The sequence below is a fragment of the Apteryx rowi genome, unplaced genomic scaffold (genome assembly GCF_003343035.1).
Source record: "Apteryx rowi isolate R43461 unplaced genomic scaffold, aptRow1 scaffold_62, whole genome shotgun sequence".
NCBI lineage: Eukaryota > Metazoa > Chordata > Aves > Apterygiformes > Apterygidae > Apteryx > Apteryx rowi.
In genome coordinates, this window is record NW_020450894.1 from 680,681 (window position 1) to 701,194 (window position 20,514).

General features: G+C 40.5%; 2 protein-coding genes and 1 long non-coding RNA gene across 5 annotated transcripts in view; 1 reads left to right on the plus strand and 2 right to left on the minus strand.

Annotated features, from left to right (window-relative positions):
* Nucleotides 1-2,220: 2,220 nt before the first annotated feature.
* LOC112974655 (poly [ADP-ribose] polymerase 12-like) lies at nt 2,221-15,568 on the plus strand. The gene is made up of 11 exons (XM_026083867.1): nt 2,221-2,435; nt 3,472-3,570; nt 4,681-4,804; nt 6,068-6,263; nt 6,886-7,006; nt 8,486-8,582; nt 9,578-9,659; nt 10,998-11,128; nt 11,835-11,986; nt 12,831-13,835; nt 15,089-15,568. Exons 1-10 carry the CDS (start codon nt 2,321-2,323, stop codon nt 13,127-13,129), a joined length of 1,416 nt encoding a protein of 471 aa, XP_025939652.1. The 5' UTR covers nt 2,221-2,320; the 3' UTR covers nt 13,130-13,835; nt 15,089-15,568.
* Nucleotides 5,144-6,056, minus strand: LOC112974656. Its single transcript, XR_003256357.1, has 2 exons — nt 5,453-6,056; nt 5,144-5,347 (listed from the first exon to the last, which is right to left on the minus strand). It is a non-coding gene; the product is annotated as an uncharacterized LOC112974656 (long non-coding RNA).
* A 592-nt stretch (nt 15,569-16,160) lies between the features above and the next one.
* Nucleotides 16,161-20,514, minus strand: part of TBXAS1 (thromboxane A synthase 1) — a 234,144-nt gene continuing 229,790 nt past the window's right edge. For all 3 annotated transcript variants that reach the window (XM_026083866.1, XM_026083864.1, XM_026083865.1), the window contains 2 exons: nt 19,668-19,830; nt 16,161-19,049 (listed from right to left, as the gene is read on the minus strand). In XM_026083866.1, coding sequence (XP_025939651.1) covers nt 18,975-19,049; nt 19,668-19,830 — 238 coding nt within the window. In that variant the 3' untranslated portion in view covers nt 16,161-18,974. The remainder of the gene's footprint in view (nt 19,050-19,667; nt 19,831-20,514) is intronic.

Here is a 20,514-nt window from a genome sequence, read left to right on the forward strand (position 1 = left end):
GCTGTGCCCGGAGCACGGCGCCGGCTGCACGGGGCGGTGCGGGCGGCTGCACCTCTGCAAGTACCACCTGAAGGGCGTCTGCCGCAACCAGCGGGCCGGGTGAGGGGCGGGGGCGGCGGGGCGGGCCGCGGGACCGGCGCCCTCGTGGCCGTTCGGCGGCGTTCGTTAAACGGCCGCTCGAGGCAGAGGGCGGCGGGGGGTTTGGCCCCGCGTGGCTCCCCTTGGGAGCTCCCCAGGGCAGGGGAGGACAGAGTTTTGGGTAGGCTGTGAGGGGCTCGTCCTCGGCGGGTTGTCGTGCGTTATGTGGACGCTGAAGGGGATGCGCGTAAATGCCTTCCTTCTGCTCTGCCATCACTGAAGGCATTTTATATTCTCCCCTCCTTTTTTTTAAATTTCTTTTTTCACAAGGGGGAGAGATACAAGAGGTTGCTTCGCTAACTCTTGTTTCAGCTGCAACGCTTCCTTCCTCACCCACCACCCTGCTCGTATCACTTCCCTGAAGGGCATCTGCTAGGCCGAGAGCATCGCACAGCCCCATTGCGGCCCGCGGCGCGTCCCAGTGATGTGCGCTGCGCTAAGATTAGGAGCGAAGTTTTTGATACGGGTTGTGGGGGCGGCAGTGCTCTGGCTTTGTGGTGTTGTTTCTTGTGCGTAACTTTGCCAGGAGCTGCAGGTCAAAAATGCCAATATTGCCAGGCTACACTAATGCTGTAATGACGGTAAATTAGAAATAGCATGGCAATTATCTGCAGAGTAATTATGTAATCTGCGAGACAAGTCACATAATTACTTGATAAAGAAACACTACAGACTTCTTCTGAAACTGGCTAATTTGGTGTGCTTTTTAAAACTGTTCAGTGTAATATAGATGGGATAGCAAAATTGTGCTGATCTATTATGTTAATTTTACATTTGGCTATCCTAACTTGCAGGAAAGAATGCAAGTTTGTTCACAACTTTTACTCAGAGCACAATCTCTGTGTGCTAAAACAATATGGGCTTGAGATTTTAAACGGTGATGAACTTCGCCAACTTCTTCTTCAAAATGACCCTTCGCTCTTACCGGAGGTAAGCAACACTGCAACAACTTCTGGTCCCTGTATTTCCATGAGCATGACAAAGTGGAAGAGGCTTGATATTAGCTGGAGATACGTACATAGCGTTGACAAACGCTATGCTGAGGAATGTTCGTGGTCATAGGCCATGAGCCAGCAGGCTTTGCTTTTGCTTAGTCTCACTTCTGTGAACAGTTTAATTGAACAAAATGGGTAAAGTACTACAGTGCTTGCAAAAGAAAATTGTAAATTTAAACCCTCTTCCCTTCACAGTCTTTGTATGTGGACGTTGCCCTGCATTAGTCTTGCTGCTCCAGTGTTGTTTTTCAGTCCGAGTTTTGCAGATTGTACTACAGTGAAGGGATAGAGCTTTATCGTGAATTGATAGGCGTTGGGTTTATTGTCACTTAAAGTGGAAATATCTTTGTGTTATGCAGTAGAAATGTTTCTTCTGTCTGTGGTTCACTCAGAAGTTTTCAAGAAACTACAGGCATTGGTTGGCAGCTTTTGAATCTTCTGAAGGCATTCTGGTGTATATATATAGTATTGCATATATTGGTATTTTGTAGATCATTCTCTACCAATATTAGTATTTAATAATCTATAATTTAAATCTTCAGTTTAGAGTACTACCATTAAGATTTTCAAAAGAAAGGGTAAATCAATTCAGGTTGGAATAATCCAAATCTAAAACTTTAAAGCTGTATCCTCTGTTCTCTTCCTATTGAATTCAGGTCAAAAAAATCCATATTCCAAAACTAGAAGGGTGGAGAGTTTAGAATAGTACCACAATAGAATTCACTGTCTTGCATTTATGTGATCTAGAATAAAATCCCAGTTGCTTGATAATGTTTGTAAGATAGTTGCTTCTTGTCTGATGAAATATCTTTCTAGACCTTAGTTGGGAAAAGGAAAAATCTATCAAGTGATCATTTAGAAGACAAGAAAATGAGGAAATATGTATAAGTCTTTTAAATGCAAATGTAAAATTGCAACTGTAAAAATGTAAAATCTCTTAAATTCAAGCAGTCTATTTTGAGCACATTATACTTCAATCTTTAAATTCTTTTTTTTCCCTATCCAAGGTCTGCTTGCATTATAACAAAGGTGATGGACCTTATGGATCTTGTACGTATAAAAAGATCTGCACCAAACTGCATATTTGCCAGTACTTCTTGCAGGGACAATGCAGATTTGGCAGCAGCTGCAAGCGATCCCATGACTTCTTAAATTCAGAATGTTATGAGAAACTGGAGAGACAGGGAATGAGCTCAGACATTATTGAGAAACTACCCTCCACTTACAGGAACATGTATGACATAAAAAATGGCACCAGGAACATGTATGACACAAAAGATGACAAGTCTTCACCATGCAAAGGTAAATCACATCATTTTTTGAAAATGTCAGAGGAGGAGTCAGTATAGTGAACTTAACATTTAGACACATTTATATTAACTGTGGTTTTAACACAGATGTCAAAATGAAAAAGAAAAGTGAATTTTCTACTTGATATGTCTTCTAGGCTGGACCTTGCACCCAAGTCATTGACAGAAACTGTGTCTCAAAAATTCAGGTGGAAAGGATTTCAAGGCATTATGGGTGCCTGAGGAATAAAGTGCTTAGTGTTTATAGAAATCTTAAAGCTTGGGTTAGAAAAGCATAACAGGACCAGAAAATAGGGAGACCTGTGATTTTTCATGGTGAAAACATGTAAAGAGGGGTAGAGAACTGTTTAAGAACAGAGGTGGCATTTATTTGTATGTTTATAAACTATTTTTTCTCCTGGTTTCCTTTTTTTTTTTTTTTTAATCTAGCCATTGTCTAGCACAAGAAGTCAGAGAGAGCAGAATCCTAGTTACTTCTCAGAAATGTAATGCTATTTTGCTCATTCTTATCTTTTGAATTTCCTTACAATTGTCAGTCAAGTATAATTTAGCAGGAAGAAAAGGATAACAGAATGGAAAATCCAAATGTGTGTGTATGTTTGTCTGTCTTTGCAATTCTCCCAGCAATTCCTTCTTCCCTTCTCTGTGTTTTGATTTACAGAAATATCAAATTTTGAGACTCTGAATTTTTTAGCTATCAATATGAGCAGCTCTGTGGAACGCTTGGATAATTCAAGTCTGTCTAGAAATGCAAAGGCATTGGATTCCCTTCTTATCTTGTGGTAATAGCTATAAACTGAATCTGAGGAATTTAGAACTTATGTGAAAGTCATATTCGGAAAGGATGGATAAAGGCATAGGGCTTATGTGTATATAAGGTTATCAAAGACTTCAGTGTCTTTCCTGAGCTGATCTGGGTTACATAGTTACAAGTTCTGTTTCTAAGCATCTTCCCTAGCCATACGTGCTCATCTAGAGGGGCTTGTTGAAACAATGCATATTAACAAGGCTTATAATTCACCCTCTAGAGAGAAAACACAGCTCGAGTCAAGAGCCCTCAACTATGAATGATGACGAATCGGAACAGATCTGTTTATATCATCTGTACAAACGTTGTGTCTTTAAAGGTAGGTTGTGATGATAGCAAGTCTAAATCTTCCTTTTCTTAGAAAGAGAAAATGATAGACACTTCTCACAGAAAGTGGAAACTTCAGAGTTTACACTTATCTTGAGTGCTGCAGAGAAAGTGTTTGACCTACTTGGTTTACTCAACAAAGGAGCTGTTCTGTCTTCCTCTGAAAGGTATAATATTGGCCTGTGTTGGAGATTGGCTGCTCCAACTGGGTTCACGTAAGGGATTGCCAAATGATAGGACTCCTATTTCCAAATAACTACAGAAGATACTGGAAACTCTACATTGTCCCGTGTTTCTTCTAGCACTCTTCCATTCCATCTGTCTGAGCTCTCTCTTCCTTTAAACAGCTTCTGACTGGTCCAGGGAAAATGCTGCTGTGCTAATTTTGTTCTTGGGGTGTCCTTTTGTCATCCTTTTCCTTCTCAATGTTCTTGACCTGATCTGGAGTACTGCATACCTTCTTGTACAAACTCCTTGACTTTTCCTGTTGTTGTGTTGCCTATTGCTCTCCAGTGAAAACTAGCTTCTTCACTCCTGTCAGTTCAGGGGCTCTGCATACTGCCACTTCGAGTGATTCCTGAGTGACCCCTGCAATACCTGGGCTACTGCTGGCGCTACTGTTGTTACTTTTGAGGCCTGGACCCTTAAGCCTGTTGGCTTCTTGAAGTCTCTAAATGAGCTATCTCCTATCCTAAAACTGAGCACTGCTTTCTTCAGTAATACCACTTGGGGGGGAGCTAAGTGATTAAGCATAGAAATTTAACTTGAGTCTACTCTATTCTTTTTATGAAATACGAGCCTTGTATGAGCTTGCAATCTCGATCCATTGTAAATTTTTTGTCTTCTATATCAAGCATAAAAAAAAAAAAAGTCCTTCACAACTGAGCTCTTGCTAACAATTTTGATGCACAAAGATAATCTAGTTGGTAAAGAAATTGAACTTTTCCCTAAGCTCAAAAAACCTGAACTACTGTTTGCAACGATTCCATAGGTGAACACTTTCCATAACCATGCATTTGATGCTTTCACCAGCTAGGCGTTCTTCCCTTTTTTTCCATAGAAGGAAAAATAATACATCTCTTACTTTCTCCTACTTTTATAGACAAGTGTATCAGAGTTCATTTTCACTTGCCATACAAATGGCAAATCTCTGATGGTAATACCTGGAAAGACTTGAAGAATATGGAAGAAATAGAAGAAGCATATTGTGACCCCAGTAAAACCAGGTATAAGCTACTATAAATCTTAATAATGTTTGGAGTTTGCCCTCTGGACATGTAATATTGGGTCAGGCTCTTACTGCTGTAAATTGCTATGGCTCATTTCAGTCATTACATAAGTAGCTTCATTTGATATTCTACTAACCTCACTTTGCTTATCTACTCTTGCTGTAGATCTGATCCGTTGTGAATTATTCATGTCTGGAGTCCATATTGGACCCTCTGTGTTACTTCAGGGGGTTGATCTGTCCACTCATAGTATTCCTTGCTCTGAAAACTGTGCAAATAATTCCTCCTGGTGCTACCATAGGAAGTCAGAATCCTCACTAAGGATGGCTGGAAAACTTCAAATGAATGATGATTTTATTACAAATACTTGTGAGAATTTGTCTTTGGTTAGAACTGTCTGCACACAATTTGTCCCCATCATTAGAAGTAACCTTCTGCTTCACCTTCGATATGGAGGATGTGAAGGTAGCGTGGGATTTTTTTCCCCTCCATCTCTCCCTTCCAGTCCATGTTGTGGAACTGACAGAATACCTTTTGTACCTGAAAAGAGAAATATTCTTGTGTCCAGAGAACCATGGAGAAGATGGGAATACCTTGAAGGGGTTTGGTCGCGTAGCACAAAGGTTTATTGGAGGGGACTCATACCAATATGCTGTGTCCCATGTTGGAAAATTTACCTAGTCCTCTTCTACTACATGGAATATGAGGTTGGTTGAGGTGTCTGCCATCAGTGACTGACAGGCTGAAAGGAAGACAGAAATGCTGTTCTTACAAGCAGCAAGAGGTTTTTAAAAGCTATGAAGCTATTGGGGTAGCTCTTTTTCAGAATTTGTTCAATTCATCGTGTTTCCATTAGTTGTGCATGTGGGGCAAGCACTAAAAACTGCAAAACCAAAATGAGGCAGGTTTTGCACCATACTTTTTAATTACTTTATATTATGTTAGAAGCTGTTTGAAGCCATGCTTAAGTTACAGCAGTGCTCCCTTCAGGATATAGTTGGTTAGTGAGAAGAAGGGAGTGTAAATTTTCTATTGTGTCTGTTCATCTTACATAATTCCATAAATTATAAGTTGATACTGATTACTGCACATGGAACCAAAGTGAGACATAATATTGTAAGACAAAATATGTACAAATAGAAGCGAGTCAGAATTGGGATTGTTGTGGAAATGGTTTGCATTTTGCTCTTGAGTGATGTTGACTTAATTTGGAGATTTGTGGGGGCCTTGGAGCTAACTTTATTTTTATTTTTTAAACAGATTTAGTAATGGCGTTACTGAAAGTGGCTCTGTCTTGCCATGCATCTGTTTTCGGAGTATGTGCTGTGGGTTTGCAAAGGTTAGGCGTCTTTCTACAGCTTCTTCTGTGACCAAACCTCCTCACTTCATTCTTACAACAGAATGGATCTGGTACTGGAAAGATGAATATGGTCTGTGGCAGGAGTATGGAAAAAAGGTAAGTGTGGAGAAATGAGAAGTCCTTCAACTCACTGTGTTATAACTGCAGAACCTACTGAAAACTGCACAGTGTTTGTTTCTATGCTCCCCTCTTTTGTTACCCCCTCCCTCCCTTCCTCCCACACATACTGTACAGATGAACTTTAGAGGCTTAATGAGAGGTTTTCCCTGTGAATTTGACTGGTTCAGATAGGAGAGTGCTCACTGGTGAGTCACAACCATTACTGACAGATAATTCTTCAGTGAGTCATGTCAGATAGGATCACATGAATACTTTATTTTCTCTTCACTGCTCCTAACTAAAACTTCCTTTTCAAGGTTCCAGTAGTACTTTGGGCCTTTTTTGCTAAGGTCTAGTTGGTGAATATACATGCCCTCTAATGCTGTGGTCACTGTATAAACTTTGCAGCATAAGTTTAGGCTTCATAAAACTCCTTGCTTTGTCTTAAGGACAGCTTCCCTAGTTCTCATCTGCTTAATAGATGGCCTTTGTATCAGAGCCGCTGTCATACACAAAGGCTGATACAGACTGCAGCTACCTTATGAGAGTTGTTAGTTCTTAAATTTGCTTGTGTGTAACAGACCAGGAGAGTCTTTCTTCTCTGGTTTTGGCCTGACAGGATAAGGATCATGCAGCTGCCACTGTCTCCAGTGATGATCTGGAGAAAGCTTATATAGCCAAAGGTTCTCCAAAGCTGAACTTTAAAGCTGGAAAACATGAATATGAACTCAATTTTGGAGGTATGTTACATTTGCTTTGTTTTTTGTTTTGTTTCTCTCCCTTTCCATACCCTTTTTGCCCCCTCCGCGGCCCCCAGTCAGTCTTTTGTAGTTTTAAACTATATTACTACAGGAGATACAAGAGAAAAATTGAACTCTCGTCCGAGATGCTTACAGAGACAGAGTTCCTGTCAAAATTCACAGGATAAGAGCTGTTCATACAAGGAAGGTGGCATACTTACTTATTCCTCCAAAACTTTCAGCTTCTGGAAGACTTGGCAAGCCAGCTTCTGCTCTGGTTTAATCACTAGCTAGCAGGAAAACAAATTCTTAGGCAAACTGTGGGTTCTGGACAATCAAAGTCAACCTGTTGAATCACGTTGCAAGATTTCTACAGCTGGTTTCTTTGCATAGCTCAGCCTATCTGGTAAGGCTGAGGAAACACCTTGACTGTGTCAAAATATGAAGGTGTCTTTCCCAAGAGTTCAGGATATTTAAACCATTTGTTAAGAGTGTGTAATTGTTCTCTCTAGCACTGCTGCCTTTTCAGGTATCCTCTTTGGAGATCATGGGAAACGGTGGCTGGGAATCAATCTACCTAGGCTGTCATTTTAGTGTAGCCCAATACTGTCTCATTCTGCATAGAAAATCTGAGCATAAAGGGCATGTGATATGTTTGTAATTCAATTTAAAGCAATGCTGGAATCTTCTCTACAGGCTGGGGAAATTTATTGGATTTAGAAGAGAAAACTTTGTCATAAATTAATCCCTTTCCTGAAGTTTGGGCTTTTTTTGTTTATGCAAAAACACACAATGTAGACTTCTTCCAAAAGTCACTCTCTAGGATTGGTGATACCAAGAGCTCTGCCCCTCTGTATACATCTCTGAAGATCAGGCCTCATTTTACTGGCTGCTGTTGACTCTCAGTTGCTAGTATGATGTGGCAATAGCTACAGAGGATCCAAGATCCACAATCTGATGCCCCTAAAATTGAGGTTGCCATAATGTGTTTTTGTTGCTGGTCAATGAAAATGAAGAATGTCCTGTGATGACTCTTAGGTTGCATTTATATGGCTTGCAGTCTACAGATAAATCAAGAAGATAGTATCTTGATAATGATTGCACATTGAGAAATGGGGGTGCAATCTATGGAGCAAAAGTAGATGTTTATTTTACAATGATCCTTCTTGATTGAGGGTGGCTGATGGAACAATTAAGGGAAGATTTCCATAGCTACCAGTGTCCATCATTCTTTATAAAGTTAAAGAATAAAATTGAAATTGGAATCCTCCTCAATGACCTACACTGAGGACCCTGGGTTCCACATCCCGCTCAGATGGGTGCGGCTCAGGCTTCCCGGGGTGTAGCAAGAAGAAACGATTGGTGCCTTTTTTTCAGCAGTTTTGGCAAAGCAACCTACTGGCAAATTTCCCTGCAATGTGAAGCCTTTCTAAAACATCTTGCTGATTGGTCTCTGTTGTTTTTTCTCCCCTCCCCCAGCCATGATTCAGAAAAACCTTCGCTATACAACAGAAAGAGAGGTTTGCAGAAGACCTAAATTTGTCTCCCAGACAGAGGTAGAAAAGACAAGAAAGAGGTAAACTGCAACTGCTCATTCTGGGTGATGGATCTAGTGCATTATGAATGCATGGACTCAATGTCTTGCAAAAAGGATGTTACTAAGGTGAAAACACAGCTGTTAAGGCAATGGTAAAAGAAACTGAAAGGGGAGGAGATGTACCTTTTCTGCAACAATGTCTAGTCAAGGCAGTGTTACAGAATGGCAAACAGTCCTGAAGCAGTTTAGGAGCACCGAGAGTGAGGAAGTTTGAGCTTAGCCACAGAGAGTTTGGAAGCATGGAAGATAATTTAACATGTAGCATTGTTACAGGGAGCTGCTATATTTTACTAGAGCAACTGATACAGATGGAAACAGTAGCACTTATGCGCACTACCCCCCTTTGACATCTGAGAGTAGCAATTTTCAAAACTAAGTTCAAATTTAGAAACAATTATTTTGAGAATAACTAGACAATCAGAGAGGAGAGAAGTGGTTGGTACAGGTGGAGTAAAAGGTGAATGTCTGCAAAGGGAAGTTTTATAAAATTGCGCGTAACGTCCAACTTTTTTTACATGTTCTCTTGCAGCACATAATGTTTAAACAACACACTGAAAACAGCAACTAAAAGCACTTACTACAATTGATGTGGAAGTAGGGAGGAAGGCTGTAGCTGTCCTGTTTCTGACATACTCCTACAATAGTGATGCACTAGTTCTGGTGTAGCAGGGCTTTTATGTACACATTTGACTTTCTGCAATAAGAGAACTAGTTTCATGATTAATTCAATGTATAACTAAATTTTTTGCTCATCTGGCATCTCACTTGCTGCCATAAGTCTTGACATAATGATTTAGAACAAATATTTTCCTGTACTGAACTGAAAGACAATTTTGAAATGTTTCTGAATACATCCAGTAGTCCATAGTCTCCCTAAACTTGGTAAAAATGTTTTGCATTATTTGTACATAAAATTTAAGGATTGTGTTTTGTTTTGTTTTAATGACTTATTTGGAATGTCTTGTAATGCATAGGGGCTTTAAACATTCAGAAGAAGAAAGTACCAGCGTTCCAGCTCACTGGGACAAATCTGCCCTGCCTGAGTTGGGATTCAAGGTTTGGTGCTTTTTGTTTTTGTTTTTGTTTTTTTTTCCTCTCCATCTTTTCTCATGTATAATTCCCTTGCACCACAAGTTCAGTGGTTTTTGTGTCTTTGTAGATGGCTGTTTCTTATGTAACATAATGCAGAGGCACTGGTAAATTTGAGCCTGATACCATACTTGGAAGATCTAGAGGTGAAACTGGAACCAAGTTTAAACTAACAAATGATGGCATTCCAACCATGGCAGCACTGGCTTTCACTGCCAGGTGTTTATCCTCGTCCTTGGCAGATTTGCCTGTAGCTTATGCTGTATGAGCAGGACTGCTACTGATGCCCAAGATACTAGCTTTAAAGTGCAACCTCTTCTGAAGCATCAGAGAGAAATCATGCCTCTTAAATTGCAGGGTAGTCAGTCCCTGAGCTGTGTGTAAGCAAACTTTTGTATGTCAATAGGGCATTGCTGAAATCAGCAACGCTCAGGTTGGGATCAGGATGTTAGCATTAACTCCAGAGGCATGAGCTTGTTTAGCTCAGCCATACACCCAGCTATATCTGCACAGTTTACCTTTGCTGGCCTGCCTCAACCAACGTTGCTATCAACTGTAGTAATTTTGCCTGCAGAAGAAATGTTCTTGTATGAAGCTTGAAAATAACCAACCTGAAAAGCTTAGTGTAAGGCCTCAAGAAGTTGTCATTAAAAATAGGGAAGGATAATGTTGATATTCTTCATGTTTCCAGGGGAAGCATACAAGTAGAAAACTTTGCTTGCTTTCAGGACTGTCATGTAAGGATTTGATCTTCTGCAGTGTGCCCCTGCCCTTCCCTAAAATGGTTGGTTTGATCAAATAGATCCTTTTCAATTTATTTCAAAACACGTCAGGCAGTGCAGCTTACATGTTTGCTGGCTATAGGGGGCATAAACTATAAAGATTTAAAGAGCATGGGTAAAGAGGTACCCTCTGATTTGCTACAACTTAAATTCTTAATTCTTTTTTTATTTTATTTCTGTACTGATTTCTTCTATGTATTTAGATACTGTTCCAGAGATGCATGCAAATGCATTTTTTTCCCAAATAGTAAAAAGGACTAGCTGTGGAAGAGCATCCAGCTCTTTTAATGTCCTGTGGAAGAGCAACCTGGGTGCCTTAGCTACCAGGAGTTCATGTTCCCTAGCTAAGAGCTCACATTCAGGAGAGCAGGGACCTCTAATCTGCTTCTTTCCAAGAGTATTTTCGCTGCTCATATCTCTGCTTCACAGAAAACATTTTGAAGGTCTGAGTAGTAAACTAGATAGGGTGGTTTTGTTACGACTGGGTAAAAGATGAGTGGCTTTTTAATCTTCTTCCTTACAGCTGATTAAGCTTGATAGTTCTTCTGACGAATACAAGAAAGTCCAGGTAGACTTTCAGCGCACGATGCCCAAAACAATCATTCAAGGGATTCATAGAGTTCAGAACCCATCTCTCTGGGAACTGTATCAGTGGTATGTATAAAATCCTGCTCTGGTATGTGCTCATGAATTTTGTTTCTGCAATTAGCTATACGCTAAACATAGCCACACACATTTCTGAAATGCAGCTGTATTTCAGAATCTGCTTCCTCTCCCCCCTCTGAAATACCTAGCCAGGATCAACATGTGGGTAAAGAGGTGCTGGCTAAAACAGGACTCACTCAGTCCTAAGGCAGAGAGCTTAGACTATCAGACAAGCTCTGTGGGAGGAATCCCTGCTCCTTAGCAAACGCCTCTGACCTCTGCCAAGCCTGTGTCCAGGACAGCTTCCTTCTGCAGAAGCTATGAACTGGGAATCAGTCACATCTGGCACAAACACAGGTAGTAGTTGGTCAAAAATGAAACAGCCCTCAAAATTAACTGAAGGAAAATCTCAGTGTGAATTTCTGTGTTTAGGGGAAAAATTAATAATAAGCTCCTGCCTCCCCTCTCCCCCCAGGTAGTGAAAAGAACATAACATTTTTACTGTTAAATAGCTGGAGACATTTGTATATAATGAAAGCATGTATGTGCCTACCTGGACAGCAAGGTGCCCTGTACACACAAAGCTTAGGCCTTAATGTAAGAATTTTTAGAATGTACCCTTTGGGTAAAATTGCCTCTGAGTGCTGGTGGTATCACTGGAACTTGTTTGGATACAGCCACTGTGGAACTATAGTGATGGTCCTTTTCATTGCAGGCAAAAGGAGCAAATGCAGAAGAGCAATGGTGGGAAAGCTGTAGATGAGAGATTTTTATTTCATGGGACAAGTAAAAAACACATTGATGCCATCTGCCAGCAAAACTTTGACTGGAGGATCTGTGGCCTTCATGGGACAGTTTATGGCAAAGGTTGTTTTTGAAGCTTTTTCATTAACCTTAGACTTGCTAAAAATTCTCACTAGCTACTGCAGAGGTATAAAGCTGGAAAGAAGGCATTCAGTCTGGGGCTGAGTACAGATCTGTACAACGATGTGGACAACGTATCTGCCTTTGGCAGTGTTAATTTGGAGCTAAGGCATACTTATGGCCTTGGTGTCTGTGTTTCACTCCTTGCAAGAAAAGACAAGCTTATGAGAGGCCAGTTCTAGGGAGCATTTCCCCTAGAGTCCAGACATGGTTCTGTTCCAGTTTCTCCCAGCTCCCACAGAGGGAAATGATGGCATTTTTTGCTTTTTGCTATGAGTGTAAATGCTGTCCTGTTTAAAGGATTTTTTTTGTCTTGTTAGTAAATTATATTCCTTCCCACTTTCCTGTGTACAGGAAAGGATCAACATACCAAGTAGAACAGACATGAGACTGACTGACTGATTGACTTTCTACCCATCCAACTGAATACCTAGTAAATCTCAGAAGTGTCCTAATGGACATTAGTAGCCTCTCTCAGGAGAGGAAGTTGGGTGATATGGGGGATAATGGAAGTCTGGGGTCTGGAGGTGATCTTTTAAGGAAAACGGTAATGCTTGAAACATCACCTGTGTGGCTTTTTAATCTGGGTACTGTGAAAAATGAAAGTGTAGGTAATGCCTAATGGTAATTTTCACCAAGAAGGATGTACAGCACAACTGAAGGCTTTGTAAAGACTGTTCATGAATTGCTTCATGGCTTTTGGTAATGAATTTGATTTTTTTATTGTATCCCTTCCTTCCTTGCAATTTGGTCTCTTACCAACTCTGTCATGGTGTCTCCTCTACAGGAAGCTATTTTGCAAGAGATGCATCTTATTCTGACAACTACTGCAGGGAAGACTTGCACATCAAGACCATGTTTCTGGCACGGGTATTGGTAGGGGAGTTCACTCTTGGTAGTTCTTCTTATGTTCGTCCTCCGTTGAAGGACAACCAGAACAGCTTCTATGACAGCTGTGTGAATAGCCTTTCAAACCCTTCAATTTTTGTCATCTTTGAGAAGCAGCAGATTTATCCAGAGTATCTCATAGAATACATTGACCAGATATTGGCAGAAATGCTACGGCAGCACAAGCAATCATCATAACATTTAGCTGGTATAAAGTTTTTTTAGTGTTGGCTTAACTGAAAAGAGTGAATTTTAGAAAAAGTGTGCTTGGGTGGATGAGTGGATGTTCAGGCATTTATTCTCTAGCCTTTCTGTGCAATAGTAAATGGGGTAAAAAGACACAAAAGTATTTTTTAGAATAAGACAGACAGCATTTTAAGAATTCTTTAGGAGGGATAGTGTTTCCCCACAGTACTAGAGTTCTGAGGCTTTTATACATTTACTAGATGGGTTGTTGTAACATGAAGATTTACTATAACTAACTGTTAAGATTGTCTTTTAAAATAATATTTAGTTACAATTGTTTCAGGATAGATCTTAACATGTAATGATTGTTTAGAGGCTGTTGCCTTCTACATGTTTATCTTTTAACTCAAAATTTGATAAACCATTTTTAATAATCAGTGTCTACAATAACAGTAGACAATATAGGTAATTGCAAATGAGACTGTACAATCTCTTTCTCTGTACTCAACTCATTGCATAGATTCTTAGCAACACTGTGATCTGTCCTTACTTATTTTTCACCAGCAGAGCCTCAAAAAATTAAACCTTGTTTGTTGAAAAGGACCAGAGACTTATTTTTACTTGCTCATTTTCTCATTTAAAATGGGTTCTGAAGCCATGAAGCAGAGCAAGGATTGCTTTGTGATGTTGTATTCAAACAGCTGATTTACTCTACCAGGTAAATGTTGTACTTTAGGTCTGTGAAAACACAAATTTTTTGTGACTTCCACTGTGCCTACAAATGAGTGTACTTTTTGGGGGGTGGTGGAGAGAAGAACAGGCAAATCACTCTGTCATTTAAAGAATGTCATGCTTAACAGTGATGAAAAGTAGTGCTTGCACTTCTTGATTAGCAATGCCCTGTTTCCCAGCAGTATCATTATTGTTTTCATATAGTGAATGTCTGTCTGAATCTCATTAGATGTACTGCCAGTACCCCTTTGGTTGCAGGAGACACATTGGTTACCTGTATAATCAAGGTGTCTTTGGAGTTCCTTGCAGAGGAAAAAGTGCTTAACTGGGAATGCACCCCTACATTTATCACTGCTTTAATGCTTCTAAATGAATACTTGTAAGCTATAGCTTACCACAGAAGTGGTAAGATATAAGGTAAGAATACTTCATGTAGGCCAAGAAAAGCTCATTTCCACCTGAATTCTAGAGGCACTTATTTTTAATTTACTTGAATGCTAACTGATTGACAGATCTACACTGAGTAACTTTTTATTGCTTCAACACTGTGAACCATGAGCTTAGCCATGAGTAGCTGGAATGAGGCTGTGCAGAATTCCTTTTTTATGAACTGTAAAAGTAACAGCATAATACCTAAATTAAATACTCTTATTCATGCTTATACCCAGTAAAACATAGCCCATGGAAAAGCAAGTTGACTGTATTCTTTCTCTTAAAATAGTTTGCGTGTCCTACTAATCTTTTATTTTTAATACATTCATAGAACAGGACAATGTTATGTATAAAAGATTGAACTACTCCTCCAGAATAAGAGTTTCTGTTTTGGCAGAAACTCTACATGTTCATCAATATGGGAAAGGAGAATTCTGATAGCATACCTCTAGCTTAAGTGTTGGTATGTTCAAATAAATAAAAACTGAACTAAAGTCCGTTTAATACTTGAACTGCAGTGGGGAAGAGGAACTTAGGTGGATCACACTTACCAGCTACATAGCGTGCTCAGTGCTCTTCAGGTTGGAGAGGACTTGCACCCACGTTTGCTTGTTCAAACCCATTGCTTAGAGCTGCCTTTGAGCTGAAGGAGAGGTGGCAGTTGCAGAAATGCTGCTTACTTGGATTTCTTCTTTGAGAACAAAATCCAGGAGGAATGACAGGCAAAGGGCCAGAAAGATTATAGCTGCTTTTTACTTTTTACCAGTGGACAGGCTCCTAACAGCCCTCTTGCACTTACTGTTTCAGGCCTGGTTACAGATCCATCTTCACTTGCAAAGACTGTAGCAATTGAGGAAATCCCGCTACCTCCGTCAACACAGCCACAGCACCCACCAGTGCAGGGAGCAAACATCTTAGAGACTGATCAGCCTTTACAAACTGAAGAAAGAGAGCAGGGCCAATGTGAAAGAAGCAGTGAAATAATCAGCTCATAAGTCAGCTTTAGATCCTTATAGCATATTTACTACTGTAAATGCACAGAAGAGTCTGTTATTAGTCAAGCTGTGTCCAAGGCTGAAATATCATTTAACAAAGGGAAATGAGAAGTTGGTCATTTCACAAAATATCATATACAGAGGAAATTCTGCAATTTAATGCCAGATTTGCCACCAAGCTTAATCATTTCTAACACTCAACTCCATTTTCCCAGGAATACTATTTATAAAGTACAAAACTGTAAAGGTTTTCTGTCTCAGCAGTCTCATTAAAAATACCATTCTATACTGACAGCTTTCAGTAATCATTGCAAATTCCCAGAAGATGTTTTTAATAGAAACTTTCCTTTATCAAACAGCCTTCATATCATCTGTCAGGGGATGATTAGACCCCCTTTGTAACACAGACGTGCCTAATCTTAAAACAAACCCACAGCTCAGCAATGCAAGACAACACACTTACTGTTTCTGGGGAGAGAAACTATTTTAAACCAGTTTCCTTGTTCCTCCCTGGAATCAGCTGCTATTCTTTAAAACAGGCATGCTGTACCTGAAATGCTACTGGTGCTTAAAGACATAATGTTATGTTTTTGTGTTGCAGCTATAAATAAAGCTCACTTTGTACCTTTTACAAATTCTAAAACCAGCTCTGCTCAGGATCAGGCCTGGACTGTGTTATATACATGCACTAACACACTGTAATTAACACACTCTTACCAGTTTCTGTTTTGGAGTGTTACTGCCAGTCTCGTGTCTCATCCTTTTTTGACACTCAGTGTGTGCTTCCTTGGGACTAGAGCAGATTCATTCCCTCAACACAGCTCTTTAGATACATTGCGTATCTTACACAGCCAGGGAGAGGGCTAAAATCATTAAGTATTCTGGTAAAAATAGAAGACTGTGACTCTATCAGCAGCTATTGTTTAAAAGGAAGGAATGGCTTGGGATCCTTCCTGTACTACTGGATAGCTACCGTCCTTCTGTCTGTCTGATTCCTAGTTGTCTCACTGGCCTGCACTCCCAAGAAGAGATGGTGTACTTCCAGAAATCCAGCTTGGCCTACAGCTGCAAAACTAGTTCCTCTATCCCATACCACTACAAATCGACAGGTCGAAATAGGTACTAAGACTTTTTACATTCTGGCCTCCCTCTCCCATTCGTTGAGCATACAACTAGAAAACTTTGCAGGACAGTTGAAAAAATACCATTACCTCAGGCTCAAGTGAGTTTACAGGCACATACATTGTCTGTGTTCAACTTAGAAGTAGCTGGGAAAGGATCTCAACACAGTTTTCAAGCCTGCAAAATGTGATGCACAGTTCAGCCACTGCACTGCTGTTTTTTTCCAGTGGCATCAACACAGCATTCACAATGATGGTGCTCTGTTCAGTCACAGAAATGTGAATTGTTCAACTACTCTACTAGTTAGTGGCACTCACTCTCTTGGATAAATATGAGGATACAAAGAGCATTCACATAAGCTGCAGAACAGTCCATACAAAAGAATATGAAAGCAGGACACAAGCTTTTTTTAGACTTGAAGTATTTGTTCAGAGACCTGCTAAGTCAAATAAGGAAGTATTATAGTAAAAAAATTTTGAGGGTACAAACAAGCTGTTGATGGCTGACTTCATACTGTGAAGTGAAAGACAAGAATAAGCAACTAATGCTTTCTGCTTCTATCAGGTAGGTGGGAAGTTTTTAGGCAAGGACCATCCAGCTTTACTGCAGTTGCATGTACAAGCAGCACAGTAAATCAGCTGTCAGTATAGTATTTTCAAGAGGGGAAAAATGGAGAATGTGTGTGTAGAAATTAGGATATATACAGTAAGTTGCTTTTCAAATAACAATCATCTCTCCATCAGTAATTCATGTAATCGGTGTGTCTGTAATGGGGCACTTGTGTTTAGCATTTCAAAGTTGCTCGGTGGAAGCAGGAACAGTTCCATGACTGCCAGGTTAGTACTTCACCACTACCTGTACTTTCTGGTTTAAAAAAAAAAAAAAAAATCCCATGAAAGAAAAAAAAAAAAAACAATCTTCCAGAAGCAAGACAGTAATTTGGTCAGTGTTAAGGTAGCGTGCGGGAAGAAGGCAGCTAAAGATGCTTCCTAGAGAGAAACTATAGCTAGGCATCAGTGACCAGATGGCTCCTTCCAGATCTCCTTGCAATGAGAATGATCAGTCTGTCTCTTTCTACTGCTGCAGTTCTTCACACATACCACCAAGAGAGATGCTCTACCTAAGGAAACATGCAGAGCATGTCACCAAGCAGAAGCTCAGCTCTCACAAAGAACAGAAAAGCACTTCCATATGCTTATGTTTCCATAAGAATTTTTGCTTTTTATAAAAAAACTAAAGAAAAAAGGACCCTGAGACTGAGACCATCTCCTCTCATGGTTTTGTTTTACAGTCGAAGAGTTTGCAGTGCCTGCTGAAGGAGAAGTTTTTTCAGGTCAGTCACTAGTGTGTGACATTCCACTGTTGAGCAGTGATTGAAGGCCTTGGTAGAGGAGTAGGAAAGAACATGGAGGGACTGCAAAGAGTAAAAATGTACTGCTGCTTTGGCTGTGAAGGTGCGTGCAGACAGCCATACAGCCTGAAAAGCTCCACCATGCTGCTGCAGTTGGCAATTAAGCAAGCTCCTTCCCCACTGTGTTGAGTGAGGCATGCATTTGTGATGTGATCTGCTGAAGCATCACTTAGGGAATCAACTGCTGCAACCAATGCTCCTGGCTCCCACACCCTCACCAGTGGTATTAATGCATGCAGCCCTCTTAATTGCCTCAAGCCAATGCACCAAACAAGGATGGTGCCAGCTGCAATGCTTGGAAAGGAAAAGGCTCAAAGCAGCAAAGCAGATAGTGTAGCAACATCATCTGATCACCCTTAAATTTCTCCCAGTCCTCCTGCTCCCTTTCAATTCCTATTTTCTTTTCCTCCTCCTTTCCAACAGCAGTTCAGTAACCAGCAAAACGGCTGCACCTCATTTCTTTGGTCTGAGTTACTGGAACTTGACTGCTAAACAGAGGAACTCATCATTCCTCTTCAATCACATCAATGTAACAAGCCAAGTGCAAATTGTTAATCTAAGTGTATTTCAAGGCACTTCAAAAGCATGAGGAAGTGCAGCTCTCTGCAGTTCACAGAAACAGGGAGAAGTTAAGCATGGTGCAAGAGACTCGGCTTTCATTTTTAGCAGAGTTCAGGAATTAAAAAAGTGCCCTGGATTCCAGGTCTTCTGCTAAAACTGCTATGCCTCTTGGGCTTTTGTCTAGAGGAGGGATTATAGGTACATCAGCAGGATGTGCCAGATAATGAATTGTAATTAAAACCTATCATAAATCTAGTGTACACTTAACACCTGCTCCATTCATTGAACTGGAGCCTGCAGAAAGCGTTCTCGAAGATGAGTGAAAGGAAGTGTGATCTAGAAAAGCAGGTGAAAAGTGGGATGCTCCTTTGCAGATACTATTCACAGCAATTTGAAAACCACCAAAAGACTTTGGAGCCCACATCCCATTTACAAAAGTGACTTGAGGCTCTGCAGTCCCACAGGAGGTCAGTGAGACAGCACCTACTGACTGTCAATGGGACTTAGGCTCCTACTCATCTTTGGGGTTTTGGAAAACATTACACCCAGTGAGTCACTGACAGAGGGGTCCCCTCCTGGGAAGTTTCAGAAAGCACATCTTGTTTTAGCGAGATTCTAGCTGAATGTAGACTCCATTTTTTGGTCCAAGTGTAACTTTTGATTTCAGCTGCAAAGGAATCTGAAAGAAAAAAAAAGTAACATCTTATGTACAGTTGTATGTACTTGTTTATGTATGTTTAATACCCCCACATACAGACAGACATTTTTGCTGGGGGACCAATTCATACAAGGATTACTGTAGAAGCTGTAAAGTACTCATTTTACAGTCAACTACGGTAATAAAATATTAAACAGAATTTACAGCCAGAGGCTGAGGCAGTGGTTGCCCAGGTATATTATAGATCTGAACAGAAAGAAATTAACTCCATAAACTCTAGAGCTGCTGAGCAAATGGCAGGTAGAATATATATATATAGTAATAGGCATATACTCAAGTGCTGAGATCCCAAGAAAGATGCATGCCCATTCTCAGCCTGTACGAATCAATGTATTTTGACTTCAGCGTTGCTATGCTGCTCTCCATCAGGCAGGGATCTATAAGAGTTTGTTTTATGGGAAAAATCATAAAGAATAAATCGCAGTCCAGGCCTTTTGTCCCTCCCTATTATGGAAGTGGTTCTAGTAGTTTTCTCTCATGAAGAGAGGTCACAAAGGCAAGTTGGTCATCTTCTCTAGGACAAACTGTCAACTCAGAGAAGTTGACATGAGTGGCCTTTAAGCCTCTGCATGTACAAACCTCAGTGTCTGGACAGGTCTTAAATCGAAACTTCTGCAAAATCCTCAGCAGAGTCATTTTTGTCTCCAGCAAACCCATCCTCATGCCAATGCAGCCACGGGGTCCTGCCCCAAAAGGCAGGTACGCAAAGGGATGCCGTTCCTTCTTGGCCTCCTCTGTAAACCTAGAAGGTAAACAGATGGAAAACAGTTCAAGAAATGCTTTTTCACCCTGATTCTGTGTTTTTTATTTACTTCCCAATAGGTGGTGATTTCAGTTGGTCTTAAGGGACAGACCAAGGGGACTATTGACAGAGTATGTACTGATGGGCTGGTGCCCATAAGTCAACTGATAACTGCCTTACAGGCATCATTCGTTGTCAGCTGGTGATTCCTGCAGAGGACAGACAGATGTTATTATTATTTGTAATCTATCTTTAATGAATTGCCTTCATTCAGTGTCCACACAGAAGAATGGCAACTTCATGACACAGACGGAGCATGCTGTCTATACGTATGCGTGTACTGGGGCGAGATTATGGCTAAGAGGAAACCAACAGATGAGAATGTAAACACAACAGAATTAGCAACAGTGCTTCCCTGCTCTGCATTGCAGGAGCAGATCCACAGGAGCTGGTTTTAGCCTTCCTAATTTCTTTTTGAAACTTGCTAAGGGAGATGAAATAACCTCATGGGATTGGACTGGCCATGAAAGAAAGTTGTTACAATTCAGTACAGCCCTTTCTTCTGCTCTTGGCCCAAAGAAGCCAGCCTCCCAGTTGGGAAATACTAAAATTGCAGATAGTTCTGTTCTTAGAGCCGAAGGACTTCAGTCCTTCTGGTGAGACTGATTACTGTGGCAGTCTGGA

Excerpts from the sequence above, each read along its gene's own strand:
- LOC112974655 (XM_026083867.1), top strand. The coding sequence starts at position 2,321 with ATGAGCTCAGACATTATTGAGAAACTACCCTCCACTTACAGGAACATG. Across the intron at positions 2,436-3,471 it reads CAAGTCTTCACCATGCAAAG|AGAGAAAACACAGCTCGAGT; the intron begins GTAAATCACATC and ends TTCACCCTCTAG. Across the intron at positions 11,987-12,830 it reads TGGGACAGTTTATGGCAAAG|GAAGCTATTTTGCAAGAGAT; the intron begins GTTGTTTTTGAA and ends TCTCCTCTACAG.